Source organism: Petaurus breviceps, unplaced genomic scaffold (genome assembly GCF_028583685.1).
Source record: "Petaurus breviceps papuanus isolate PSGF00001 unplaced genomic scaffold, PetGlider_PUasm1.0 208, whole genome shotgun sequence".
NCBI classification, from domain to species: Eukaryota; Metazoa; Chordata; class Mammalia; order Diprotodontia; family Petauridae; genus Petaurus; species Petaurus breviceps.
Genome location: NW_027185852.1, coordinates 14,144,145 through 14,158,227, shown reverse-complemented (window position 1 = coordinate 14,158,227; position 14,083 = coordinate 14,144,145). Strand labels below are relative to the sequence as shown.

General features: G+C 43.1%; 1 protein-coding gene across 8 annotated transcripts in view; it reads left to right on the top strand.

Annotated features, from left to right (window-relative positions):
- Positions 1-14,083, top strand: part of LOC138165284 (nuclear factor 1 A-type) — a 463,507-nt gene that overhangs the window by 303,996 nt on the left and 145,428 nt on the right. For all 8 annotated transcript variants that reach the window (XM_069093447.1, XM_069093448.1, XM_069093446.1 and 5 more), the window contains exon 4: positions 9,618-9,692. In XM_069093447.1, coding sequence (XP_068949548.1) covers positions 9,618-9,692 — 75 coding nt within the window. The remainder of the gene's footprint in view (positions 1-9,617; positions 9,693-14,083) is intronic.

Here is a 14,083-nt window from a genome sequence, read left to right as displayed (position 1 = left end):
TAGAATGATGGGCAAAGCCTGGTAGACAGAGGTCTTTGGATTCATTCCACTCTCCATCTTTCTCTCCTTTACATCCTGATGAGGATGTTGTAGTGAATAGAGTGTTGGCCATCAGAAAACCTGGGTGGAACCTCCCCTTAGATACATATTAGCTGGGCAACAGCTGGACAAGTCCCATCCCCTAAGAGGCTCAGTGTCTTCCTCTGAGTGATGGATATAATAAGTACTCGTACCATCTCCTTTCCAGAGCTGTTGGGAGAAAGGTGCCTCACAAAAGAGTTGTTCTTGGTGAATGTTTCTTGACTGAATACAGAAAACCTCCAAATGGGTCTTTGAAACTGGGAGCCTGAATTGGTTAGTCTGCCTGACCCTTAACTCACTGTATATATGTGGGTCACTGCCCGCTTCATCTCTCCCACCCCTTCCCAGAGGTTGGACATAAAGAAGAATTCCTCAAAGCCTCTGTTACCTCTTGGCTATGAGCAGATGGGAAGGGTATTCCTTTATTCATTCAACAAACATTAATTGAACCTGAGGTAGTGTGCTAGGCACTGTGTGTGATACAAAGTTGGACAGGATACAGATGCTGCCCTAGATGAGCTTGTATTTGGGAGTTAGGATGAGGGATGTGTTAGAGCTTTATCTTTGGAATCCAAGGACACCACCATGATGTAGTCATTGACAGGACAGCCACTTCCCCCCTCAACCTAGTTGTTTTATCTTTAAATGGAGCAGTTTAGACCAGATGACCTCTAACGACCTTGCCAGCCTTTCATTCATGATCCTTTAATCCTTGAAGGGACAATAGACCAGGTAAATGCCAGTTCTGTGGTTTTTGAACTCTGAGATTCCCCGCTCTGCGTACAGACTCCTTTCCATACATCTCTCCCTCTGCCTCATCAGCCTGCTTTCTTTCCTCAGTATAGACTTTAATAGCTCAATCCTATTCTGTTCTCCTGCCTGTTCTGTCCTAATTTTCATCCCTTTGATGTCTTGAGCCTGTAATTAGCCATTTTGTCCTTGAATTTCCAGCTTCTCGGTTTTGCCATTCACACCAAAGTAATCACCTTAATTCCATTCCATCTTGCTCTCCCCTCCATTTCTGATTGGGCTTCAACCCAGCTTCCTGCTTGGTGAAGTTTCTCCAGATCAGCCCACCCAGACCCAGCACGTCACTCTCTGTCCATTTTTTGCCAAGCTTCAATTAAGTGTCTGTCTCACCCACTTCCATGGGTTCTATAATCGTCTCTGTACAGTTCATTCCCAAAACTATATATCCAGTCCTTATCTCTCTCCTGAGCTACAGTCTCTCATCTCCAACAATCTACTAAACGTCTCACCCTGAATATCAAATAATAGCAGCCAGCATTTATTTAAAACTCTAAAGTCTGCAAAGTGCTCATAAAATCTGCAAAGTATCTCATAATAGCCTATGAGATAAAGGCTGTTATTATTCCACTTTTCAGATAAGGAATCTGATGATGAAAGAGGTTAAGTGATTTACCCAGGGGTCAGAGGCAAGATTTGATCTCAGGTCTTGCTGACTCTTAAGTCTGGTGCCTATATGCTTCTTCTCTTCCTGACATCTTCTGTGGACATCTGGAAGTCCATACACCCAAACCAGGTGACTTGAACTCGGTGTTCAATTTCCCTTTCCTGTTTATTCTCACAAACCAGACCTTCATCTGGAATTTACTCCCTCTTCATCTCTACCTCTCAGAATCTTTCCTGTAATGTGTACCAGTTTATCAGAGTCCTTTCTAAAATGGAGTGCCCCTGTACAATGTGCAAGATAATACTACCCCTTCTATTACTCAGAACAAAACGAATAGCATTTATATAGAAGGTTTGCAAAATGCCTTACAGATGTTGTGAGGAACAAAACTGAGGCAAACAGAGTTTGAGTGATTTGCCCAGGGTGACACAGCCAGTAAATGTCTAAGGCCAAATTTGAACTCAGGTCCTCTGGAAACCAGGCCTGGTGCTCTATCCACCTTGCCACCCCACTGACCCAGAAAAAGGGACCAGGTATTTATGAGCATGCTTTAATTCAACTCTAAAGGATTTATTAAGTGTGCTTTATAAAATCCCCAAATTAAAAGCCTTTGGGGAGAGCCCAGGCCTTCCATAGCCACTAAAGCAGGATATTGCAATCATCCCCAAATAAAAAGCTATTCAAATCAGACACACAAATGACAAGTGACATTTTACAAAGATTATCTTGGATTACTACCTGCTTAGTACTTATAAGGGCCTGTCCCAACCCACCCAGTCAGGGGAGAAACCCTAAAAACCGAAACAAAATAAATAACAAAAGTAAAAAAAATAAAAGTACAGGAAAATTCATATGTTGTCGTCAATACGGGGGGTATGAAGGCGAAAATGGAACAACCCTGCCCTCAAAGAGCTTACATTCTATTATTGAACACAACATCATAATTAAATCCTATGTGTGTGTATGTATGTATGTACATGCGTAAGACGGAGTAATTTCAGAATGGGGAAGAGAAAAGAAGGACAGTGATTACTGAGGACCAAAGAATGACCTCTCCTCGAGGGAAGCCTCGAACTGAATTTGGAGAGAAACCAGGGACTTGAAGAGACAGAGCTGAAAAGGCAATAGTGTGTGCAGACCTGAGGAGAATGGGAGATGGAAGGAGGAAGGCAGCAATCCTCAGGTCTAGGAAATGTGGAACTAAACAAAATGGGCTGGCCAGCTTTGGAGGCTCCCATGACACCCATTGGCTATGTTTGGAATCATTAGAGCTCTGCCACCTTGTCAAGGACCATGGTTTTCATTTGGCATTGCTTCTCAGCCTGGTCCTCCATTGACCATCATGGCGGGTAGCACCTTGGTTTGCAGGCATCCTGAGGATCCAAACTATAATCAAAGGTAATGAATTTCTAACATCCCTGATCAGCACCCAAAACTCCACCCAGCTCCCCTGTTTTAGGGATGTCTCTATCCCTATTCCACATACAGAGTCATTCCCCGGGAACAGGTTCCTATGTATAGGGAAATCAGTGAGGTGATGGTCAATATTGCAAACTGTCAGGGATTGTATCCAATAGAGTACATTGACTTTTCTTTGACCATTATGAATGCTGATCACATATGTGGAAGAGAGATAAGAATGTATATATTTCTATTGACAGTGGGTTTTCTTTTCTGCAATTTCATCTTTATAGGGTACCTCCAGTTTGGAAACTCCCTCCACCAATCTGTATCAGGAACCCATTTAGAATTTATCATCTCAGAGTTGCTTGTAGCCCTGAGAAGTTATTAAATGAATTTTTCAGAGTTGAACAGTTCTAAAGGTCTCTGTTTCATATCAAATTAGTCAACTCCTTTTAACATCAGACAGTAGTTCCCCATTACTTCAAGGATCAGATCAAATAAAAACTTCCCTGTCAGTTGGTCAAAAACCATGTTTTAAGAAGTTTCTTATGTGCCAGGCATTGTGTGAAAGAGAAAGTCAAAAAGCACAGTTCCTGCCCTGAGGGAGTGCCCATTCCAATAAAGGAGACAACATGAAAGTAATTGTGTAGATAAGATATAGACAGTGTAAATGAAAGGTAGTCTTAAGGGCTCTGGGGTTGAGTGGAGGGTGGGAAGGTGGAGGATGGAGAAAGGCCTCCTACTGCAGAAGGTGGGATTTGAACTATCATGAAGAAGCCCAAGAGCGGGACGTGACAAGAAAGGGCATTCCTAGCTTTCCTTAGGAAGGGTCCTTTATTGGGGGAGGGAGGGGCTGAAGATAGAGGAAGGATACAGTAGCTTTGTGCAAATGTCATGAATCCCAACGGCAGAACTCTCTTATGACACTTATCCTCATGGGACCTTCACGTTCCCAAATCTTCTTTCTAATTGGAGTTTTGTGACATCAGTTAATATTGTGAGGATCGACAGTATTGTGGAGAATGCCTTGTTCTCCAGCTAGAGAAGGAGCACATCATTTATACATGCCACATTCACATCCACATCTATAAAACTGACTTTGTTTCATCCATGCTCTTAGAAGGAAAAAGAAGGCAGGAGGTCGGGGGGAGGGGGAGGGGGAGGGAAAAGAGAGAGAGAGGGAGAATGTGTGTGTGTGTGTGTTTTCCCCTGACCTTCGCATACCTTACAAGGTTACCAGTCTCTAGGCAAATTCAACTTTTTCCTTTCTTGCCTTTAAAAAAAAAGGTGGATAGATGTGCAGTCCCTGCCTGAAATGAGATTTCACAGCTATAGAATGGCATTTTCCATAATAACAGCTGATATCATCAAGGGTAAGGGAGGCTAGCTGCTTTTACTAAATGCTCATCAAAGTACATGACTCTTTATATTCTCACCTCTCCAGGAAAGCCCCTGCTTCTCCCTGTCCCCCACCTTCTAGTAAGTATGACTGAATCTGAGGGATTGAAATCTGTTCTCTAATTGGGGCTCTATTGAACACGACTTAAGTGAATGAACTTGGGTTTTTTTTTAAGTTATTTTAGATTAAATGAAAAAGGATCTCTCTCTCATTTTCAATCATCTACCCAAATGCTTCTGAACAGTAGGTTCAGAACTGGGGTGAGAACCAGATTATTTAGCAATCCGACTTCCCTGTACGATATACTTAACCAAAGTATGTGTTTTGCCTGTATTTCTTTGAAGCATTATTCGGAAAGCCAACTGGGTGGGCACTCGGAATATCTAATCAGCCTTCCCACTGAGAAGCTTTTTAATGCTCACCTAAGGTTGGAATTTGGAATTAGTGAAATTTTCCATTTGGGGGAGGAGAAGACAAGCCCTTCTTTGACGTGCTCTACAATCAAATAGCGCCCCTAGATCGGAGGCTTGTTTCCCAAAAAGGCATTTTTATGATTCAGCTATTGTTCCTGAGAATGAAATATTAATCCTCTCAGGTCTTCTTAGTAATCACGGTGGCCACATCTTGGCAAGTCCTGGGCCACTCCTTGGGTATCATTTTGTTTGCCGGCGTCTTCGTGTTACCGTTTGCCAGTTGGTTTCTGAATAATAAGCAGCGGGTGCAGTCCTGGTTTCCCGGCCTCTTGCAGGGGTATTGGTGTCTATAGAGCAGGGGACTTTCTTCTAGGATCCTGTGCGTATAGAAAGGAGGCCAGACTGAGGGGCTGTGCCGTATGATTAGGAAGACGTCACATCATCTCCCCACATCTTTTTAAAGAGATTTTCTGTTGGGAGCTTTTGAAAAAAGTAATGATAATTGGGGAAAGGAGCTGGGCGTGATGTCTTTGATTTGTATAGAGAAAACTCCTCCTGGTTCAAGTCAATAGCTTCAGAGAGCTGTCGGAGAGCTCCAGCATGGTCAGTGGCTTCCCCCAGATCAAGCAATCAGTGTGGGTCAGAGCTGGGACATAAATGATAAGGACAACACTAGTTGTAGTAAGGACAGGCCGAGATTTAGGCTCCGTTAGGAGCTGACCTGCCTGCGTTCAAGACCAACTTTTGACAAAGAGTGAATTTGTGAACTTGGACAAACCACTCCTGGTGCCGTGGGCATCTCTGGCGAATTTCCATAGAAGGTGGCAGAAGGAATACACTCCACCACTGGAAACCCATTTCTAACCCATCTCAGTCCCTAAATAACAAAATAATAAAAATTAGTATGGAGCTCTAAGCTTCTTAAAGGGCTTTACAATTATTTTTTTCATTTTACCCTCATCACAGCCCTGAGAGTTCGATGCTATTATCATCTTCACTTTACAGTTAAGAAAACTGAGGCAACGTTGGCCCTCTCCTCATTAGGCCCTATTGCTTCTTCCTGACATCCTATAGAAATGTTAGTTTTTATTTTTAAAAATATTTATTAAAAATTCATTAATCACACAGCTCTCAGTGGCAGGATTAAAAGGGCCTCCCCCTGCCTACAGTCTACCCTCCTCAAAAACTCAGTCTCTAGTAGGTCCACCTTAAAATAAGGAATTTCAAAGATTTAAGGCCTTCTAGGGAGGACATGCTCCTGCATGCAGGCAGTGAATGTAAACCCACATGAGCAAAAGCCAGAGATCAGCCTGGGATTTTCAGCCTTCACGATGAATTTCCTTGCTATTATGTGGCTCTATGTTCTAAGTCAAACTCTTAACATAAATTGTGGCAAGATTCCTTTGTGAGGGCCCGTGGGCTTGGTGGGGGCTGGAGCTCGCAGGGCCCCACTCGTAAGGCCCTTTTTGGCCGGGGTGCCAAAACTTAGTTTGAGAATTCTTCTTTCTCAGCTCCCCTAATCCGGTGACTGATGCCTCTGGCCCTTACTAAATATAAGTCAAATAAAACATGCACAACCTGGGTTGGTTTTTGTATGATGAGACTGATTCCGTAGCCCTACAAAATGGAATTGTTGGTTTTAAAAAAGGAAATTACCTGCTTAACTAACACACACACACACACACACACACACACACACACAATGGATTTTCTAGACATCAAAGACATCACGCCCAGCTCCTTTCCCCAAAAAATGTGTTTCTGGGTTTTAGATGCAAAACTATTTGAAAATTTTCTTTCAGATTCCAAGAAAAGTCTCTCCTATGAAGTAGGACCATAGGGAGAGGCATCCTCAGCTGACCACAAAGACAGGAAGGCCGGTGCTAGTGCCCTGTCTCACTTGTGTTGCCTTTGTCTCTCCTTACTCAGGGCCCAGGCAACTAAGACTGTGGGTTCTAATACAAGGCACCAACCTGCAGTGGTAGAGAGAAGCTTCCTCATGTGGGATTTCCCTGGCCTAGTGAGAAATCAGAAATCCAGGCTCAGTCCTTAGAGTGAAGGCACAAACTGTATAAAAAGCAAAGAATTTTTTGTAAGGCAGATCCAGATCCATTTATAGCTTCCCCAAAACATGATAATTGCTTCTTTGTTCAGTTAGTAAATACTGATTAGTGGATGTTTTATCAATATATATTCTACTTATGTTAGTTAGACCCCTCTAGAAAGACACCAGAGTTAACTGAATAATATTGTCATTAACCAGAACTTTTTAAAAAAAAAACATGACATCATGACATACCTATTATTCAGTTGAGTTTGATAAACACTCATTAGAATGTAAAAGGTCACCTTAGAGAATAAGAACGAAGACCCTTTCACAACTCTTACTAAGCGGAAAATTCTTAACCAAACAGAGGGTTGAAAATATTGGTAGAGATTAAACAAAACAATTTCACCTTTATAAAATTTAAAAAAAACTATTGCACAAACAAAGTCAGTCAAAATTAATAAGGGAATAACATTGATCGTAAGGTAGGAAGACAATTTTTTGTCCAGTATCCCTGATAGAAGCTGGACCTCTGAGACATATAGGGAATTTATGCAAATATTTAGCACCAAAAACCATTGTCTTAGTCACCAAAGTTTATGGGCGGGGGGGGGGCACAGTTTTCTGCAGAATTGCAAACTATCAATGATTATTTATTTAATTAATTATAATTAATCGATCAAATTATTCCATTTGGAATAATTAACAGTAATAGAAGTATGAATGAAGGTCACTCTTATGTATCACTTACATTGCTGCACATTGACAAAGGTCACAAGAGATAGGAATGGTCAGTCCTGGGGAGGCTATGGAAAGACAGACTCAGTACAATGTTGGTAGGACTGTGAATTGGTCCAACCCTCCTCAAAGTCAGTTTGGAATTATACAAAATAAATAAATAAAAATGACTAAACTCTTCATACCCTTTGGCTAATGGATCCTATTATACCTTGAAGACAAAGATGTAGTTTATCCCAAAGTATTTTTGGCAACATTTCTCTGAGTAAAGAAATGGAAGCAAAGTGGATGCCCACCAGCAGGGGAATAAGTGTGTGGGGATGGGAGGGAGGGGATGCAATGATATAGACATATAATGGAATGTAATTTGCAATGAGATACAAGGAATAGGAGTTATTAGAGAAACAAGGGAAGACTTGTTTGAATTGATACAGAGAAAGTAGGCCCCAGAGAATTATGTACATGAGTACAGCAATGTCAACAAAAAGTCATTAAAATGACGCTAAAATCTGAGTAACCTTAGAATCTGGGATAGTCTCAGAGAACAGATGATGAAACATATTCGTTCCTCTTTAGGGTAGAAAGGCAGAGGATGGGGACAGAAGGTTGTATAGACATTGTCAGCTCTGTTCACTGTGTTGAGTATTTTTGTTTATTTTTCCTTAGTTCTTTTTTTTATTTTTTGCTTTTGGTGGGGGATGGGGGGGAAGACAGGGTTAAGTGACTTGCCTAAGGTCACACAGCTAGTTTTTTTGTGTCAAGTGTCTCGGCCAGATTTGAACTCAGGTCCTCCTGACTCCAGGGCCGGTGCTCTATTCACTGCGCCACCTACCTGCCCCTATTTTTCCTTATTTCAAAGGTGGGTTCAGTATAGAGGAAGGGGAAGCAGCTTTTTTTTCTCCTTTTTTTTCTTGTGATTTCTTTTTCTTCTCTTGTGATTTAAAGACAAAAGGCATCAACAAAATGTATTTAAAACTAATCAAGTACCAACTCTGTGTCAGCATTGATCCAGTTTTTTTTTAAAGCTTTGGACTCAAAAGTTTGCATTATATGTGGGCATCTTTCATCAAGTTAACCCTGAAAATACCTGCTGCTTATCCTGTCGGGTAATTGTGATGTTTGTGTTTCTGAAAAAACATGAATCTTGGAAACCTCTCCTGCAGCCTTGAGTTCAAAAATGGCCATTGAAGATGATGTTCCAGGGGCATATGTGTAAACTCATGACCAAATTCCTGGGATGGGAGAGATAGATAGACTCCTACGACTTGTAGATTGGAATCCATCTTGAGTTTACCATTCAGCATCGTACAGGTTCTCCTGCCATTCAAAACTTTTCTGTTCTACAATATTCCTAACATGAAGTGAGATACTAAATAGGTGATAGGAAATGAGAAAACTCAAGGTCTAGAGAAGATACAGTTAAAAAAAAGTTTTGGAATAATCATATTTATTTTTTCTTTAAATGAAAATTTTAAAGATTTAAGGAACTAATTGTTACTAAAAAACAAGAGTAAGTATAGTGTATATGTGGGGGAAAGGGGAAAAAAACCATGAATTTTAAAGTTGGAGAGTTTAAGCTTATTTCTTTATTTTTTTGTCAGCAGCTGCTGTTTTCTGATTCCCCCGTTCCCCCCGCCCCCAGCTCTGAAAATGAAGAACACGTCTTTAAGTCTTGTTTCGTTTGAATGAATGGGTAGATAATCTCGATCAGATGTTTCTTTAGAGAATCCTGTTTAAAACAATTATAGAACTGAGCTGTCCTACCCCCATCCCGACATACGATGCTTTCTTTCTCATTGTTAAGTCACCAGAGGTCATCCAAGGTAACCGGTTCTTGAAATGGGCCTTTGTTTCAGGTTTCCTGTTGAATTTCTTTACCATTACAAAAATCATCCTGTTGCTGCTGGGTCATGTTCACTTACCATAACCTGCAGACTTAACCACAAGACATCCTCCCTTCTGGCTGAGCCCTCCCACATAAACAATAATTCAGGCCGAGTCGGAAACAAGGTCTTGGTCATGTGTCTGATCATTGTGAAACAGCCATGGACGGTCTGGGTGTCCGGGATTGCCCACAACTCTCCTGTTTATGATGCTTTCTCTTCTTCTTTTTTTCTCTAGGACATTTGGGCTTCCAAGACAGTTTCGTCACATCAGGGGTTTTCAGTGTGACCGAGCTAGTCAGAGTGTCCCAGAGTAAGTATCTTTTCCCTTTATTTCATGCCTATGTCTGCTGCCTTTGGACTAGTTCACTACCTGTCCCCCCAAGGGTCCTCAAAAACTTTTCAAATTCACTCCAGATTCTTTGTAAGAATGCTGTCTCATTACAGCCAAGAATTTAAAGCAGGAAAAGTTAAATGCTATATTGATGGGAGTCCTGGGAAAAGAATTGAAATCCTAATTAGAGAGGCCGTGTGATATGTCGAATGACAGTTAGTAATAACAGCTAGCATTTACATATTACAAAGCACTTTACAAATATTCCCTCATTTTAGCAGCCCTGGGAGTTACGTGTTATTATCAATTCCAATTTTACTCTTGAGGAAACTGAGGCAGATAGAGGTTAAGTGACTTGCCCAGGATTACACAGGTAGTAAGTGTCTGAGGCAGGATTCAAACTCATGTCTTCCTGATCCCAAGTCTATCATTCAAGACATTGCCAGATCTAAGTCTTCATCCATGACCTTGTGTCTGTCAAGTTACTTAACCACTGGATCTTAGCCTCAGTGTTCTAATCTGTAAAACAAAAGAAGGTTGGGCCTGGTGCCTGGTAAGGTACTTTTCAGCACTAGCTCATGATCTTGTGAGATTAATGGTCTTTCCAGTTCCCTCATTTAAAGTGGGCAGGAGGGGAAATCTGGCAGCTTTCTCCAATTCCTGAGACATTCTGCTTTGTAAAAAGATCTGGCTTTGACCTTTAAGGAATGCTAATGCCCACAGTATGAATGCCCCCTGTAGAATCGTCACCAGTCTGCCAATAGTCACTAACAACTGGGAATTGAGAGTACCTGACCCCCCCCCCATACAAAGGTTCATCCATTGGACGTTGGCTGCACCATAATTCAGATAGCCCCAATGTGAGATTGGGACAAACACACACACACACACACACACACAGAGCCCTTCTTTTATTCCTTTTATTAGCTTTGTGTTCCCAATGCCTGGTATATCAAAGGTGCTTAATAAATACTTGATGTTTACCTTGGGGATTGCTCCCAATTGAAAGAAGAACTGTATAGTTTGGATCTGGAAATACCAGAGCCTCAGAGTGGAGAGGGAACTTGGGGAGTCCGTCCAGCCCAACCCAAACCATACCTTTATCTTGAAGATCTACAATGTGAATAGGGAAGGGGAGATGGGAGGAGCGGAGAAGAGTGTCTCATTTCTACGAACAGGAGCCCACGTTACTGTGGGAGAGCTTGAGTTGTCGGGACATCTTGCTTTTGCCTCCTTGGGATTTCCTTCCATTCTGTAAGAAAAGTGAATAAAGAGATCCATCCCCTATAATCCATCAGTCCCGCTCCTGGCCATATACTTCCCCTCCCCTCCAAGGAGGTGCAAGATAAATACAGCATGCCAGCCCTTGTTCAGCACACCATTTTGGATGCCCAAAGGAGCCAGGCAGAATGAAGATGATCCTTCTTACACCTTGATTCAGAAATTAGTCTAGGTGCTTTACTGATGGTCCTAGCAATATGCCTTTGGTTGCATTAAAAAAAAAAAGCAAAAAATAGAATAAAGGAATAATGTAGAAATAGTCATATTACTATGCTAGGTATTGGGAGACAGAGTGGTGGTTTTGAAGGCTACTGAATAATTCAAGAGGAGAGGCCATGCAGTGTAATGGTTAGAGGTCTAGCTTTGATGTCAGGGCTTAGAATCCCGCCTTGGTCACTTGTCATCTTGTTACCTTGGGAAAGTCACTTTAATGTGTCTCTTCATCTGCAAAATGGAGGGGCTGTGCTAGGTGACCCTGAATCTCTCTTCCTGCTCTGGATGTACAATCCCACGAGAAAGGAAGACCTCTATTGTTCACTTGTTTACTTCCCAACTTAACATAGAATTCCTGTCTCAGCTTCACTGGCTGTATATAGGACCCGGATGCTGAAGTCTGACTTAGCTGCCCTTGACTTATCTTTGGCCCCATCGATGAGCCTTGATTCTTCCTGCTCTGGTCTCTGACTAACTCTCAGCCAGGGCCAAGATGGCGGATCTGTGGGGACTGGAGGACTAAGGAAAGCAGCGCAGAGATGACCAGGCAGGAAGGAGGGAGATGGGATACAGTTGTGTATGACAGTGATCTGAGGAGCTCAGGGGCAGCAGGGGAAGGTGGCTGAAGGAGAAATGAGGATTGCCTCTTATTCTCCTCCAGGAGTGGGAGAAGATGGGGTGCCTGGGAGCCAGGTTAAAACTAAAAGCATAACAGGATCAAAGTCTTGAGCAAGGAAGGACCTCAGAGGCTGTCGGGTCCAACTCCCTTGTTTTATAGATGAGGAAACAGAGGCCCTGAGACATTAAGGGACTTTTCCATGGTCACTGTTCTATGGCATGGAGCTCATACTTCCACATACTTAAAGTAGCAAATGTCATTGTTGCCTCCATTTCACAGATATGCTAGGCAGCAAGATATAAGGGAAAGAAGGCTGAAGATGAAGAGGCTCAGGCACACACAGTTTGTCTTGTCACCTTCAGGTTTAGGAAGTCTCTCAAGCAGCAAGGAGATTTGAACTCAGGTTCTCTGACTCCAAAGCTCTGTTTGATGCTGTTTGAGGTTTTTTTTATCACTTCTTGCTACCATAGTTTTCCTTTAAAAGAAAAAAATCTCCCAGGGCTGCTCAATCTCGAGCCTGATTAATGGGAGAAAGCTGGCAAAATAGAACAAGTTTGGTTCAAATTGTGGCAATTGTTTTTGCTTTGTTTTGTTTTGTGCTTTGGGGAAATAAGTTATGTGGTCTGACCAGGTATCAAGAATGAGGACCCTAAGTGCTCCCCCAGCATTCTCACAAGGTCAAGAAAAAGTGAGAAGGGCCCCCAGTTTGATGGGTGCATCTCCTGTAGTGAAATTGGAAGAGGGAGGGCATGGCCAAGAGACCCCAGTTTGGGCTGCCATGGTGGCCTTCTTCGAGGGAGAACTCCCAAGAGCGAGCTCACAGGTCCATTGAAATATGGCATGAGGGGTGGCTAGGTGGCGCTGTGAATAGAGCACCAGCCCTGGAGTGAGGAGGACCTGAGTTCAAATTTGCCTTCATTCACTTAATGCAAAAACTAGCCATGTGACCTTGGGCAAGTCACTTAACTCCAATTGCCCTACAAAAAGCACCAAAAAAAAAAAAAAGGAGAGAGAGAGAGAAAGAAATCTGGCATGAGCCAACACAGAGAGATGTCCTGGCTTCTTTGCGTTGGTTCTGGGACCCTGATGTTGCTGCTTGGACCTCATTGCTGCTCAGTTTCCTCTTTGGGTTTGTATCCTCCTGGCTTTCCAGGACTCAATTAAACCCAGCCTCTTGCTGATGATCACATGGAGACCAGTATGTGCTGTTGGCTCATCCTGGCCTTGGGCTAGGCTGAGGTCTGCAGCTCCCAGGGGGCTCCCGCCCCGCCTACCCAGAGCCCATTAAGCCAACCGCATCTAGGGATTTCCAAGAGCACCCTTTAGCTTGGGTAACATTCAGGAGTCCAGGCACCTTCCAGAAAGTGCTACCACTTAAGGAGGCTGCCATTACTGAAGTAGAGGCCGGAAATCAATCACTCCCAAGCCCCACAGACCCAGCACCTCTGCTGAGCTTCCCCGGGGAATCCTGGAGTGGTTACACTCAGCACTTGGGTGCATCTCTGAGCTCTCCGCGTGGCTCTTCCCTCCACCGATGCAAGTCCCAGACCATCCATCCTTCTTGCCCTCTGGGACGACCCACTGAGGAGCCGCCCAGTGTACTCAAGGCCTTGTGCCAGCTGACCTGTGCTTTCACTGATTGAGGAACTTCTGGATAAAGAGAGTCTCTTCTCCAGTGGAGGTGCAGTGTTGCCTTGGGGCACTGCGAGGTTAGCCAGTCAGTCACCAAGCATTTAACCAGTCTAATGGACAAGCATTTATTAAGTGCCTGCTATGTGCTAAGCACCAAGCACACAATTTAAAAAACACTCTTCCGCTGAGCCAGATACCATCTATATGAAGAGCTTGTGATGCAAAGAAAGACAAAATCACCTCCTGTTTTCAAACAGTGTGTATTGTAATGGGGCAGCCAGCATGCAAATAGCTAGATATGGACTTGGTTAGATGACTTGCCCAAGATCATACAGCCCCATGTCTCAGGGGAAGGAAGAAGAGAAGCATTTATTAAGCCCCTACTGTGTGCCAGGCATAGCGCATCACAAATACCGTCTTACTCAATCCTCACAACAGATTGGAGAGGTGGGCCCTGTTGTCATTGACCCTTCTGCAGATGGGGATGTCAGAGGTTCCGAAATATGCCTACAGTTACCCATCTATCCACCCGTCTACCTACCCATCCATCTGTCTGCCCCAGTGCCTGTCATTCCCAAGTCTGTCGGACTTACCTGTCCATCTGTCTGTCATTCATCTGTCTGTC